Here is a 14,819-nt window from a genome sequence, read left to right as displayed (position 1 = left end):
TGGGTGGGCTCTTACTGAAATGCCAGGGCTGATTTCTGCAGGGTCTCGTCACTTCTTGGGGATGTTTCAGCCACGGACTGACCCTGCCATAGCTTTCCTTGCCTTGTGAGAACTAGATAAAATCCCAAGGATGTAACTTGAATAACTCTTCCCCTGTACAAAGTTAAAAAAAGTAGATATGTTTGTTTTACAGTTGTCCTCATAAAGATCTTGTTTATCAATTGGTTTAGTCCAGAGGACCTAATACACATAAATATCCCTGTAGGGTGTAGATCTCAATTTCAGTATTGCAAGTAAATAGAGGAGGACAGGCGATACTATTATTCATGCTTAGGTGCCTTGTTAGGAAGAGTTTTGAAGGTGCTGTATGCTCACATCACGCGGTTGCTGAAATATTACAGAACAGTTTTCATTTTACGGTGTCTTCCCAAGTTAGTTACTTGCTGCGTTCAAAAAAATTTCCATCTCTTTTTCCCCTTTTGTTTTGTGAACAATTTAGTTAACTGTGTTGGTTTGGGAGTCTGTGATACCATTAAGTTTAAGGATAGTCATAACATTTTAGCCATTGTCTGCTGTCAAGTGTCTTCAAGGTGCCTTAAGCAGAAAGTACCTATGTGTTTAAAATTGCTAAAATCTCCAAATCTTTCTACTCAGAAGAGAGCTGTTGTGTAATTTCAGAAATACTCTTATCACCAAATCCAATTACAAGGAAGAGTAAATCGCCACCTCCGATGTCTTAACTATTCTTTTTTTAATTGTTAATTATCTCGACAGTAGGGTGCTATAGATTAGGAGGCATAGATTATCTTTTGCAAGTATGAGGCTTTCAGAGCTATTATCAATTAATTCTGTTTTTAAACAAATTTTAGGATAATATTAATAGCTTGATAGGATTGTGGTGCTTGAGACCGCTGTCAAAATACTGAGAAAATTATTTTTTAAAAATTAGAAACTTGATGATGTTACAAGTAGCTTTGAAGGTCATACAGTTTTACGCACTCCAGTGCTAGGTGTATTTTTGGCATTTTAATCTACATTGCAGAGTAGATTCCTGCTAAGAAACATCAGTAAAATGACTGTTTCAGAGTTTAGACGTTGATTTGTAAAACCAAAATAGAGAGTCAGCTCTGTTGCACAAGTTTTTTTGTTACTGTGTACTGAAATGACTATGGAATTGATGTACACACACACACACTGACATGTGAAGTAATTATAATTTATATATGTTTGGTGCTCTTGAATGATCTAGTCCTATTGAGATCTCTCCTCCAGGTTTGTACTTCCCATGAAATGAAACATCTTTTATAGTGAGAGTCTTAAAAACTGTTCTCTCCCTAGCCAGAGAGTATGACGGTACCGTGGGGTTGGAAGCTTAAGCTGAAAATGAAATGCAGATTTTTAAAGAATGAGGATTTTTACAGTTTGGTTCCAAAGCTTATTTAAAGTTATGGTAGATTCTGCGTTGGATAAAATCTCATATTTTTTATGTTGGAACTGGTTATCCCTCTAGGTCGAAAAGAAGATCCGGGCTTAATGCCAGAATAGCTGAGAAACCTCTGGTCAGTGCTGCAGAGGAGGTCAAGCTGGAGTCCTGCTGTGGTTTCTGCAGTCCTTTAAATCCATAGACCTACGACAGCCATTAGCTAAATGATAGCGCTGTGGGGAAAACAGTAGAGACCTGTAGCACTCGCGTTCATCAGTATTTTTTCTGGGTTTGGGATTTTTTTTTTCTTAATTTGTTTTTTCTTTGCCTGGGTGGAAGGTCTAGTTGAGCTGATGCTGCAGCAATGCCTAGATTCACGTTCATCTCCTTGCACCCGGAGAGCTGCAAGTTCTCATCCCTGGCTGGTCTCAAGTCTGGAAGTGGCTTGCCAGCTGTCTCCTGTAGAACCGAGCTGGTGGTTGTGTTCTGCAGTCCTGGGGGAAAGAGAAGATGGTGTCTTCAGTGTAATTCTTAGTTCCATCGGAGTTTTATCTGTGGAGGGGATATCTTTGAGCTTTAGTGTGGCTGTATAAAATAGAAATGACTTTATATTGTGGGGTGAACTGTTTAGTTGACATGCATGCCGTTATTATAGAATCTGTAGAAATATCAGTAGGTAAAATGGATGGTGTCATCTGTTGACCTCGCTGAAAATGGCATTAGTGATATTCTTGGCCAGTATTTACTGGGAAATAAACTAGTCATTACACTTTCCGATGAGATTATGCTTTGAATGTCACTTTTCTGACAGTCTGTCTCATGCCACGCAAGAGATAAGATCTCGGGCATAGATGACAGACTAACTTCAGAAATATTTCCATTGATTTGACAGCCTGAATAATAGTTCTGTTAAAAGCCACAAAGACTGAAACAGTGACCTCTTGCTACTGAGTGATACTACGTTGGTAAACATACTAATGAGAGATAAAGTAGGTAACTATATTCGAGTGTTTTATGTAACTTGTCAGTGGAAAGCAGAGGTACCGTTTGAAGGGAAACTAGATAGGGAGCTGAAATTACAGGCAGTCTTATCAAAGACAAAAGAGCAGCTTGCACTCTTGTGTATTTTGAGACACCAGAGGGTTTGGCAGGGAGCTCAGTCCCTGGTGGCAGCAAGATCTTCTGTTCATCAATGGTTCAGATGGGAGCTGGGGAAAATGGGCAGTTCTTTTTTTTCTGTGTGTCCCTGGGCCAGTCGCCGAGCCCATCGCTCAGGCGTTGCTTTAGCATCAGTTGAAGAGGATATGTGTGTGAGCTACCATTGACGGAACCGGTCCCAGCTGCATGTTAGAGCCGTCTCCTGCCCGCCTCCCTTGGCTGCGCAACTGCTGCACTTGGCACGTGTGGAAAGCTGGACCAGAGCAGCAGTTGGGCAGAAAACCTTCCTCCAAAAAGGGGTTGAAGGAGAGGACAGGACCATTCCTTTCAGTCTATGCTTAAATTGGGTTAAGCTGGACTGCAGCCTGAGTCTCGGGGAAGATGATTTTTGGTGGAGGAGTCCGTGTCCCCACAGGAGTGCTGGGGTGTTTCACTCACAGGTGCTTCCCACCTCGGTGGAAGCTGCAACCCAGAGATGCAAACATAAAGTTAAGTGAGGGAGTGAACTTGCAGCACTTCTGCTCTTCTTCAATAAATATCCATCTGCGTATTCTTACCTCCCATTAATTGCAAGGTACATTATCCTCCTTTCTGCGAGATTGCCTTGGTGCACACATACCTGAATTACCTCACCCTGAGTGCGTGTAATTCTGCTGCAACGGCTGACCCGCTGTGAATTGTTACCCTGCAACGTGTTTGAGCCTCTCTACTTTGAATCACTTCCACACCTTGAAGCTTGAACCATTATGCCATGCTGTAAAAACTAAGCCTTTCCCCAAGCCGGAGTCTTTTGAGCAGTTCTGTGTTTTCATCTGTTTGTGTCTGACGTCCAGCCCCATGAAGAAGCACCGAACTGGGCTGTCCTGCTGCTGCTCCCTTGCTTGGGTTGTTTCTAACACTTCCCTGGCAGCTGCAAAGCTGATACGAAGGAGCAAAACTTCCACTGTGGATTGTCAGGAGCACTACTGAGGCAGTGCTTAATGCACCTGATATCTTAGCCTGGATAACAGATGCCGTACATCTGAGCAAAAAAAGATTGGCAGCTATTGCAGGAATTCAGATAGGGGCACCTTGGTAAAGGGGGCGGGGGGGATAATGCGTTTACTTCCATTACAGAGCCTGGGGCTGAGATGGATTCTCTCTCTGTCATTGTCCTAAGCACATTATCCCTGAAAGAAAGAGGGTTTCTCTGAATCTGCAATTTTTCTAGGCTTCAGTGTTATTGAAATGAAACCGCTTCAAGGATATCTACATTCTTTACCATCATATGGATTCTCATCTCATGTAAATTATTTGGCCACTTTTCATTTTAATCCTCCACTGTCATTTTCTACAAAAGAGATCATTTGGTTTCTTCATTGAAGGTATTCAGCTGACAGCTGCCCTTTGTCTAGAAAGCAGTGTGCCTTTGCAGGATTTACTTGTGCCTGCTCTTTTTCTTCCCTTTTTTGGGGTTGTTTTTTTCTTTTTCCTTTTAAGTTCATATGGCTTCATATTTTTCATCTGTAGTTTTCAGGAACTTTTCAGATTGTGAACAAGCTGTGGTTTGTAGCTTTGAAGAAGAATTCAGACATCCTGCATTCTTTCCCAGTCCGTTGGCAAGGGTTTACCTGGCTGATACGAAACAGAACTAGAGTCAGATTAATTAATTTCTCTCTTGCAAGAAGAACTGTCGTCAAAAAGTTCACTCGTGTAGAAGTTTCACAGCTTCTACATGAACAAACCAAAACAGTCAATGATGAAGACTTGAATTTTTTCCCACGGCTTCCCTATCTTGAAAAATCCGTCGTTCTCACCTGTTTTCCAGGAATGTTGGGAGGCTTTAAATGTTGTGCTTTGTGTCATGGTATATCACCCACAAGTCCCATTAAGACTTTGAAAGAAGTGATGGGAACAAATCCAGTGTGTTGGTAGAGTGTATATATGGAGAATTTGTAGGCTGAGGGTTAAAATCAGCTCTTATAGTTGTTTGTATGTTTTTGGTTACCTGTAGCTGTGAGACCTTTTCCTTGAAGACTGAAAACTATTGAGTATGATCTCTTCTCTGGTAAAACCAGCTTGCACGCTGTCAAAGGTTAAAAGCACAACACAGTGATGGAGTAGAATATTATCAGGAGAGGCTGAGAAGATACAGTTTTGGGGGAGCACAAGGTGAGGGTTGGACAAGTTTATAGGCAGCTGGAATGTGTGGGGGAAGGAGGCGGCACGTCTTTAACGTGGATAAGGAATAGCCAGCAGGTGGAAGGAGAGGCAGGTTCTAAAATTACTGGGCCAACTGCAAAAAACAAAGTTAATGACTCCAGTATTGCCCTGCGAGCTTCTTCTCTTTGGTATCTGCTTAGTTTTGTGATCTCGATGGAATTGTCTTATTTACCAGATCGACCTGAAAACTTACCAATTTTTTGGTATTTTTTCATAAAACAGGGTTTCAGGATGAAAAGAACTTCAGATTTTCAAGTGGGAATCACTTTTCTTGTAGAAAGTTTTAGACATTTATATTAAAGATAAGAATTTTCTGTTAGAATTTAAAGAAAATGTTTCAGAGTGATGAAAAATCTGTTTTGGTCCAATCAAATAAAAATGCTCATAAATGTGTTAAGAAAAGAATTACTATTTCAGCAGTGAGTTTTTTCTAAATCACAAAAATGGTTGGACTACACAAAGAAAACTTCGTTTCCAAAAGGGGTGTCTCATTCATTGTCCACTTCTGAAAGTTCGCTCCGTCACAGGGAGATTTCCTGTTATCCCAGACAATTGTAAACTTGAGCTGAAGTTCTGTTATTATTAGAAAAGGCCGGCTTTTTTTGTTGGAGCCAGCAAAAGCGTATGGCAGTCAGTGGCTTGCTAAAAGCACAGTGTTTAGTTACGTGCCAAGAAGAGGATCACTAGTGGCTCTTGTGTTGTCTTTTCTGCATTAATTGGCATCTCAGTTTCTTGCATCAACATAAGAATGGGCAGTTCAAGTATATACTGTTTCTTAATTTTCATCTTTTGTCACTTCCTCCATAAAGTTAGGCGTTGTCTAATGATATCATTTTAACTGATATTGTGTGATACCAGGGTTTCAGTTCTTGTTTTAGTATATCACTGTATAGATCCATCAGATTTTCTAATTTTGTGGGCATTCTTTCTTGGCATTTGGTCTTGACTTTTGACAAGTATCTATCTATAAACAAAACAATTACTGTTGAGCAAAGGGAGTCCATAAAGTAGCTGTTAAAGCTACTAAAATTTGCTCAGTTGAGTTTTGTACACTTAATGATGACCTGGATTCCTGACGAGGCCTCCAGATCCTACAATATATTCATGTAAATAGTGGTACAATGGTTTTCAGCTGTGGTGTCTTGATGTTCCTTTGTCTCATGGCATTTAAAAGAGGGAATAGTTCTTGGCTCTGGGCAGAGTGCAGTGCTCTACTTTGTAGGTGGGAGAGCTGGAACACTGTCAGGAGGCAGCTGGTCTAGGATCCTGACCTTCTGCTTCCAGCACTAACTACTAGGAAAGGCATTTTCTGGTTTGTTTTCCAAGTTACCTGTTTTCTAAAAAACAACTTTGTACAGAACACAGCCCCTTTGAATAGAAAATTGCAAGTTAAGATAGACACACATATCACTTCAAAGGCTGTAAGAACAGAAAGGATGATATATCTGGAAGAGAAAAAAAATATACTTAAAAAGATTCCATACCCAGAGACTAGATGTACTACTGGGAGGAGGGGAAAAAAAATAAGAAAATCTCTTGCTGATAATTTGGGGAGCGTTCCTGCTGGTGGCAGTGCCAGAATTAATAATGCTACACACCTGAAGCTTCCCAGAAAGTAAGTGTAACCTGGTATCCTCCTCTTCAGATCTAATGACAAAGTCTCAACTGTTTTTTTCAGAGTAGTATCAAGCATAATGGGAATTGCAGTTGTGGCCAGTCTCTCCAGATTTACTTTGTAAGAGCAACTCGGAGGTCCAGGGAAGAAGTAGTGGATGTTTACATGTAAATGTGATTGCCTCCAAAGCCCAAATCGGTAGTACAGGTGTAATCTGCCCTTCATTTAGTGAAGATGGAGCTATTTCTGTGGTGTCATTTGCTCTCTAAGCTAGCAAATCAAGTGGAAGTACATTAACAGTGCAACTGGCTGTCCTAATGCGTGATCTCTCTTAGTCAATGAGTAGCAACTTTGCAATGGGGGGCTCCATTTGTGGGCACAGCCGCAACTGTAAGTAACGCTGTGAACAATGGGATGAAGAAGTAGAACAGAATCCAGGTTTCCATGGAAGTCAGCTGGGGCTGATCCACTGCAGGAGAAAAATGACCATGGAAAATAATAATTGCTTAAATATGCCTAAATCTCCTACTACCAAATGATCTGCATTTAAAGGAAATATCTTATTTTCAAATACAGAGCAGCTGTCCAACAGCTGAACCTGCTGCTGATCAAAGTTGATCAAAGAATTCTTAGGATTATGTGTTACAGACAATCTACAGAAGAAAATGTCGTAGTCTCTGCTTATGGCATGCTTATCAGAGTCCATTGAAGTAAACAGGACTTTTTGTTGTTTTTAATGCAAATCTGATAAGCTCTGTAGAATGTAAATCAGTTCATTAAAATTTGTAAAGCACTTAAATGAAGTAAAAGAGAAAACAGCTTAACTTTTATAGAATGTTTACTGCATATAAAGTACAATAAAATCACGATTATTCAGGAAGAAAATACTTTTAAAATATGCTATATTCAATGTGTTCTGGGAAAGATCTAAATTTTTTACATTGTGATTAAAAAAGAATAGTCTGACTCTAGGAATCTCACTGTATTGCTGTGTCATTTTGTCTTTACAATCTTCGTACTGTATCTGTCTAAAGCACATGGTATTTGTGTGTAGTAAACAAGTACGTATATATGTGTGTATATTTAACACAAGGATCAAAATAAATGTTGAACAGCTCCTTCGTTTGTAGGATGCTGCCTAAGCTGGGTGTGTGTGGGGGGGGGGGGGGGGGGGGGGGGGGGGGGGGGGGGGGGAATTAAATGATAATAAATCAAGGCAGAGGCATGGCCTGTGATGTCCTCTGACGTGATGCTTCACTTGACAGTCTTAACTCTGATATTCATGGCACTGCCTACTTTGTTGTATCTCCTATTCTGAATGCCGAGGTGACACGGCAAATGCTGAGATAATATTCGTTTATCTAAAGCATTTGGGAAGTTTTATCCACTCTATGTGGATATGAGTGCATGCTGGTATTACCTTATGCATATACAGGTTTACATAAAATTTACTGTGTCTGTGTTACCTCTGTAAGAGCAATGCATATAGTAGCAGTTGACACCTTCTAGTGAAGCTGCTCTGGAGCCTTCAAGCTCTGGTTTCTGAAAAAAAACACCAAACCTTTTCTTTTTTTTTTTTTCCCCTACCCCTCCTTGCAGTTACTTCAATGAGAATCAATATCCAGACGAGGCAAAGAGAGAAGAAATTGCAAACGCCTGTAATGCAGTTATACAAAAGCCAGGTGAGGAGCTGATCATGATGTCCTTTCCAAAGGCAGCTGCAATTAGATTTCAACATCTCCTGCTAAATTCAGCAAATATTATTTTATGGCTATTACTAACAAATCTAGTGCTCTCAACTAGTAGTGGGTTTCTTCATGGGTATTCTATAACTTGTGTTGTTCAGAGCTGCCGTACATGGATGAATGTGACGGTCAATGCAATTTTCAAACCTAAATGCCAGTGTCTGCAACTTAAATTCCCACCACTTGAGATACAAAGTACAAGTTGTGCATTGAATATTTCATTTATACAGCTTTGTAAATGGCATTCCTAAGAAAATAAACGTGTCTGAAAGGTTTTCATTCTTTACATTTAGTTATTTTAAAGTATTTATACAAACACTCGATAGTGATCTGAAAATTTCATTAGCCTCCATGAAAGTGGTTTTGTACTGGTTCCTTTTTACAGATTGGAAATCTTGGGTTCACAGACTAAGACCTGCTGGAGATCATGCAGCAGGTCTTTGGAGGAGTAAGGAGCACAGCTTTCCCATCTCTCAATTTTCTTTACAGCTTCTGGACAGGAGTCTGGTATTAGAATCCTTGTACTAATGGAGGACCTTGTGTTTGGGTCAACAAGTTGCATTTGCCCTGTTCCTGGAGAAGTCGTGCTTGGGAGAGGAACATGAATATTCAGTGTAATATTAGCGGATGCACCTGCCTTTGCTTAATTTTGCTAACCAAACATTTACATAGCTTTCGGAACTTGTATATTCAGATTCTAGATATATTTTGATTTTTTTTTTTTAATGTAGCCAGAATAAAAAATAATGCAAAAGATATCTAAGGCATTATACTGAACACTGGGAGAGTCACAGGATAGCCCAGAGTCACAGAACAGGTCGGGCTGGAAGTGACCTCTGGAGATCATCTGGTCAGGCAGGACCAGCTTAGTTTAGATTGCTCAAGTCTTCACCTTGTTCAGTTTTTAGTATTTCCAAACCCAGAGGGTTTCCCATCTTTGGGCCCCTATTCCACAACATTGAGCACTCTTATGGCAAAATAAATTTCCCTAATACCTAGTCAAAATTTCCCTTGCTGCAACTTATGTGTGTTTCCTCTTGTATTTTCGTTGTGGAAGCAGAATGATTTATTGGGTAGAGCACTGAAGAGATTTTATTAGGATTTTATTCCTGGCTGTGCTGCTGGTTGGTTGAGCAACTTGAACCAACTCCTTGAACACTGTGCTCAGAATTGGTAAAATGTTCTGAGTGGTACTGATGCAAAGCATTAGGAATCAGCATAGCTAGCTATTTCCAGATTTTTCTTTCTTTCACTTCTCTCATCTCTCCTTACTTAAGTTTGCAGATTGCTGCAATTACATTAATGTTTTGTATGCTGAATAAATAAACTTCCTGAATCAGGGGAGTTCTCATCCCCGTGCAGGCTGCAGAGGACTCAGGATGCAGCTACACAGAATATTTTGTGTAGGGTCAAGGCCAACTGAAGAGGTTTCTGTGAAGTCCTTGCAATGCTGAATCCCTCCAGTCTTCCCTCTTTTATGCTGGTGATCAGAAAAAGGCATTGTTTCCTTTAGCAGGCGGGCGGTTGTTGGGATTTTGTTTTGCTGGCTTAAGTGTAAAACTGCAGTGATCTGCTTTCCAACATCCACCCCATTCTCCCAGAAGATCGCAAGTGTCCTGGCACAAGCAGGAGGGTGCGATTAGTGCTAGGGAGGGGGCACGATAGCAGCTGGAAAAGGAAAGCAGATTAGAGGAGATGACATAAAATTTCTTCATTCATTTTGCTGCTGAAGAAAACACGTCATTGAACTGTATCCTCACGGCACAGAGTAAGAGAACTAGCCCAAGGGGATGAGATTTGTGGCAGGGCTGTGAATTGAATTTGAGTTTTTTGAATCTCAGTTTTGTGCTTGAACTAGAAAAGCAGCCCTCTCTTCTCCCACGGCTCTGGATTTGGTTGATTGAAGCTGCAAAGAAATTCCTGTGTTTCAGATTAAAAAAAAAAAACCACAAAAAAACCCCCAAAAAACAGAAGAAAGGCTACATTGTTTTTAGAGAGATATTTGGCATTTATTAACCATGGCAGCTGGGCACAGTACTTTGATTCACATAAAATTCCCTTTCTTCTCGGTTATAACTTTTCAGTGCTGCCTGTATTTCAGGGTTTTATCACATGTAAGTGTCTTTTGCCTACCTCTGGAACCCAGTGAGTAACAATGCTGTATTATTTTTTTTTATGTTGTCCCTCCCACTCCCCCCCGGTACTTTCATAGGAAAAAAGTTATCGGATTTGGAGCGAGTTACCTCCCTTAAAGTGTACAATTGGTTTGCCAACAGAAGAAAGGAAATCAAGAGAAGAGCCAATATCGGTAATGTATCAGAGAGCCTGTTCTCAAGGTTTAGTATGTAGACTTGCTCAGGAGAGATGGAAATGCTGTAAGTTCGTATTAATGAAAATACTGGAGGTTCTGACATTCTTAGCAGAAATGTGGAGGAATTAATAAAATTAGTCTCCTGCTGTTCCAGATTTTTTCTAAAATATGGGTAGGAATTTAATTTGTAGAATTCCATTATCGATGCAGGAAAAAATGATGTGCTTACAAAGTTTTACTGGAAGATCAGCTTTAAAAACCGAAGTGAGAATTTTGTTGGCAGAAGGAGCATTATATTTCCCTATGCTCAGGCTCCTTTGGGTATCCAAAATAAAATCTGAAATAAAACTTCAAAATATCTGCATTGGCAATAAGGGAAATTGAGACGATGGCAAGTTCGCACCCTTAGTGTGCTGTTTAAATGAAAAGTGACTGTTGTGAAGAGCTTTTATCTGGTTGTAAGTTTCCCCGTGCCTGTGTTCCACTGAAACATGTTTCTTCGTTCAGCCAGAACCTGGGGGTGTCTTTCTTACTGCCATCCCTGAGACCCCACAGGGATCTAAAGAGTCCAAATGAGGTGGTTTACATCTCAGATACAGCCACGAGGACCCAAGGTTCTGCTTATTCTGGTTACACCTGTGCTCCTTATTGCTTTCCAAGGGATTGTGCAGTGACAAGTGGCTGGAACAAAGTAGTAACTCTTCTTGATGCTCAGGATGAAACAAAAGTCACTTCAGAGTTAGCCCTGCAGGTTCTTTGCGTGAGTAGCTGATCATAAGGAAATTAGAAGTAACTCTGAACTTGTAAGGAGCAGACCTGCTAATGCAAATAAGCAACGTAAGACATTCTAATGAGAATAAACTTGCATTAGTGGCCAGGGTTCAACGAACTTCTGCAGTGCATGTGAAGTTTCATGCAATTACTTAGGCACTATGCAGAATTATATTTGCGGTATGTAGGCCAACAGAGGTTCATACCTGCCTATTGCCAGGATTTTTGCAAAGGTCAAATGTTATGCTGTTGTGCTATCTGCTGCTCTTGTGGGGTTTTTTTTGGTTTTGGTTGGTTTTTTTTTTTGGTGAATAAGAAAGAATTCTTTTTACATCATTTAACGTGTTACTAAAATTTAACCTATTGTAAATTCTAACAAGGAAATCTGTCTGCTGAAGGGGTGGGGGGAACAAAGCAGAGTCTGTCCAAGGTGGGTGGAGCCATAGCTGTATCTGTATTGTCTGGGGAGGAGGGTTGGAAAGAGATTTAAAAGAACCAAAAGGGAGCTTTAGATGCATGGATCCTACTGGAAGATGAAGATACGTGTGTTTTTAAATCCCTTAAGTGCTTTAAAAAATTTCTCCATCTATTTTCAGACACTCCCCGCCCCCCTCAAGTCCTGCCAGTCCAAAGTATGTGGGAAGATCTACAGGGAATGCCTTTGCCACTCCAGTGCATTAGAAATTAAGCTAATTTCTAATAGGACTGGCTGGAAAACAAGGATTCTTACTCGCAAACAAGTCTGTTAGTTGGCAGGGAAGGATTTCAGGCAAACCAGTATCTGTACATGTGCTACCTTCCCAAATACTGGAGAGTGAAGAGGAAGAGGCTAAGAACTAACTGTTCTTCCAGTTATTCTAACTTCTTGAAAACAAAGTAGTTACTTTTAATTACTTTAATGCATCAGATAAATTAGGGATCCATTTGCTTTTTTCGAAGAAGCAGCAATCCTGGAGAGCCATGGAATAGATGTACAGAGTCCGGGAGGTCATTCCAACAGCGACGACGTTGATGGCAATGACTACTCGGAGCAGGTAAGCACCGTGGCTGAGCTGCGTGGCCCAAAAGGGAGAGTTCACGCGACACGTGAAGAGGCCTCTTGCAAATCAGATGTCTCTTGTTTTTGTGTTGCTTTTATGTAATTGTAAAATGGGGAAAGCAGAAGAGCACAGCTCCCCTGTTTGAATGTGTTGAGCAACCAGTATTCACCCACATGGATTTATTGTTATACAACAGGACACTTGGCAAGTACGCAATGGGGAGGAGGAGGGAAGATGTTCAGAGGGAGGCAGAGAAGCAGAGAAGGTAGAAGAAGACAGGAGGATCTGCTCCAAACAAGCAAGTTACACCATTCACGCCACACGCAATGTATGAAAAATGTTAGGACAGTGTTAACTCACCCAGTGCACCATGCATAACTTACACTCTCCTTACCCCTGGCTCCGTCTTAGTTACCCACCCTTAAGAAAGGATGTACAGGTCTTTTAACAGTTGCTCCTATATGTCAGGCACCAACATGCTTCCCTGCAAAACTAGGCATGTGTGTTCCTCTTGCACCTATTATTTCTTTCTGTAAGAAATGTCTCTGTTACAGCCTGTGCTGCAGCTACTGTGAGTTGCTTGTCTGGCATCCAGACAAGTACAGCAGTAAGCCCCTGCCCAGTGCACTTTATAATTCCTTTTGTCAACCTTGCCCAGCAAGATACTGAGCGCCCTCCAATAAGGTGCTGAGCTCCTTCTCTTTTCTGTGGGAGTACCTTTTGGGAGCGTCTCAGGATCGGTCCCTAAGACACTGACAGACAAAGGGTGAAGGGTGGGGGGAAAGGATTTGGTAAATAAAGTTTGACACTTATTTGGCCCTGTACCTGTTCCATATTGTTCTGCAACGATGTGCCACTATTTGGATTGTTTACATATTATCTGTCTTTTTTTTTTTTCTTTTTGCATTTTAACTCTTGCCTATTCTCTATTTTTCTTGGTTATTTTTAACCCTTGACAGCAACTTCTTTTTTAAATTCTCTAGCAAAAGAATACCCCTTCCCGCACTCTGAGCCCTCACCTACCCTAAAGTTGGTGACCCTTCCTTCACACACCTTCCTGACAGGTATTGCATCCCCTTCCCAATTTTCCTTCAGATGTCAGTGTTGGCCAAACCCCCCAGGGCTGTGTGTGCTTTGGCACCAGTGGACTTGAACAGTTATTTGATAGGAGCTGTGTTCTGTGCTGCACCCAACAGCTGGGGTGGGCAGACCGCTTTTAATTGACTCATTTGGGAGAAGTAGGTAGGTGTCCCTCTGGAAAGGCTGCTGCTGGAGTGTAATAACAACTGAGTGGCCTGGAGTGAGTCCCCAGCATACTTGGCTGTGGCCCAGTATGACAGATAGCTGGCAGAGGCATGCCCAGCCGCTCTGCTTCTGATGGGTATTAAGGCCGCTTTTATAGATCATCACCAGCAGATTTGGTGGAACCAACTTTGCTAGCTCTACTTGATGTGAGGCTGCTCTGTGACTGTTACAAAATATTTTGCAACTGCTGCTGAGCGCAAATAATTCCTTGTCAGTCAGATACAGGACCTGAATACTGAGATGAAGTGTTACTTAGACTCCCAAACTATGTTTTTTTTCTGTGTTATCCAAAATACTTTGAAAAGAAAAATAAATCGGTTATTACCATTTAGAGATCTTTGTTTGGAGTCCTGAAAAATGGCATTTCTCAGTAATCTAGCTGGGCTGCTCTATACAGTGTAATTAGGCATTAGCAGCGAAGCAGATTAAGTGGCAGGGTACCCTGATGACCATTTAACGTCCCTTAGCTGTTAGAACCATAAATTCTGTTTTCCACGGCGACACTTAAACTCTAGTAAACTTTAAAACACACAGTTCATCCAAATACTAATGAAGTGCCTAAAACTCATGAAGTCAGGAATTTGTGTTTCTTACCATGGTAAAGATTACTGAGAGGCCCTTAGAGCGTGTGCACATCACAGTATTTGACATATGTTGTAAATGAATGCATTCCTTTAAATAATCTCAGGATTCTACCAAATCCTGGCTTTTCTGTCCCCCTCAACATTTGCTACCTCTCATCTTAATTTAAAAATGCATAATAGCCATTTTAAATTTCACGTGTTCATCACTGAAAGGCTGTTGGAAGACTGATAAATGTTTATCGTTTCCTTTCTGTAAACCCCAATAAACAGAAAAAATTGCGAGATCATGGGGTGGTAAATTATTAGTACCCCATTTTAAAGAGGGGAAAACACCATGATTTTGCCCAGAGTCCCAGAAGAATTCATTTGACATCTAGAATTAGAGTTTGGATATTGCTGGTTCTCTTTCTTATTGTTGAAAACCAGGCCCTCTTTCTGATGTAGCCTGAGAAACATGCACCACTCACTATAAAACGTATGTTAGAATTGTCAGACCTGTAGGTCTGCTGTTGTATGGCCATTTGATGCACCTGTAGAAGCACTTGTTTGCTGGTTTTAAAATGTTTGCTGCAGTCCTGTAGCAGCAAAGTTTCTCTGTGTTAGTTTTGCTTGTGGACCATCACAGCTGTCAACATCGTGGTTCTCTTACAGCTGAGAGACTTTGC

General features: G+C 40.9%; 1 protein-coding gene across 15 annotated transcripts in view; it reads left to right on the top strand.

Annotated features, from left to right (window-relative positions):
- Positions 1 to 14,819, top strand: part of HMBOX1 (homeobox containing 1) — a 123,655-nt gene that overhangs the window by 93,064 nt on the left and 15,772 nt on the right. For 8 of the 15 annotated variants that reach the window (XM_040597111.1, XM_040597112.1, XM_040597116.1 and 5 more), the window contains 4 exons: positions 7,998 to 8,080; positions 10,356 to 10,451; positions 12,165 to 12,259; positions 12,462 to 12,593. In XM_040597111.1, the coding sequence (XP_040453045.1) occupies positions 7,998 to 8,080; positions 10,356 to 10,451; positions 12,165 to 12,259; positions 12,462 to 12,593 (406 nt within the window). Of the gene's footprint in view, positions 1 to 7,997; positions 8,081 to 10,355; positions 10,452 to 12,164; positions 12,260 to 12,461; positions 12,594 to 13,248; positions 13,330 to 14,819 lie in introns of all 15 variants that reach the window. The other 7 variants (XM_040597117.1, XM_040597119.1, XM_040597126.1 and 4 more) reach the window with 6 other exon arrangements.

This window comes from Falco naumanni, chromosome 6 (genome assembly GCF_017639655.2).
Source record: "Falco naumanni isolate bFalNau1 chromosome 6, bFalNau1.pat, whole genome shotgun sequence".
NCBI lineage: Eukaryota > Metazoa > Chordata > Aves > Falconiformes > Falconidae > Falco > Falco naumanni.
The sequence above is the reverse complement of the archived record's forward strand: the minus strand, read 5'-3'. Positions and strand labels throughout refer to the sequence as shown.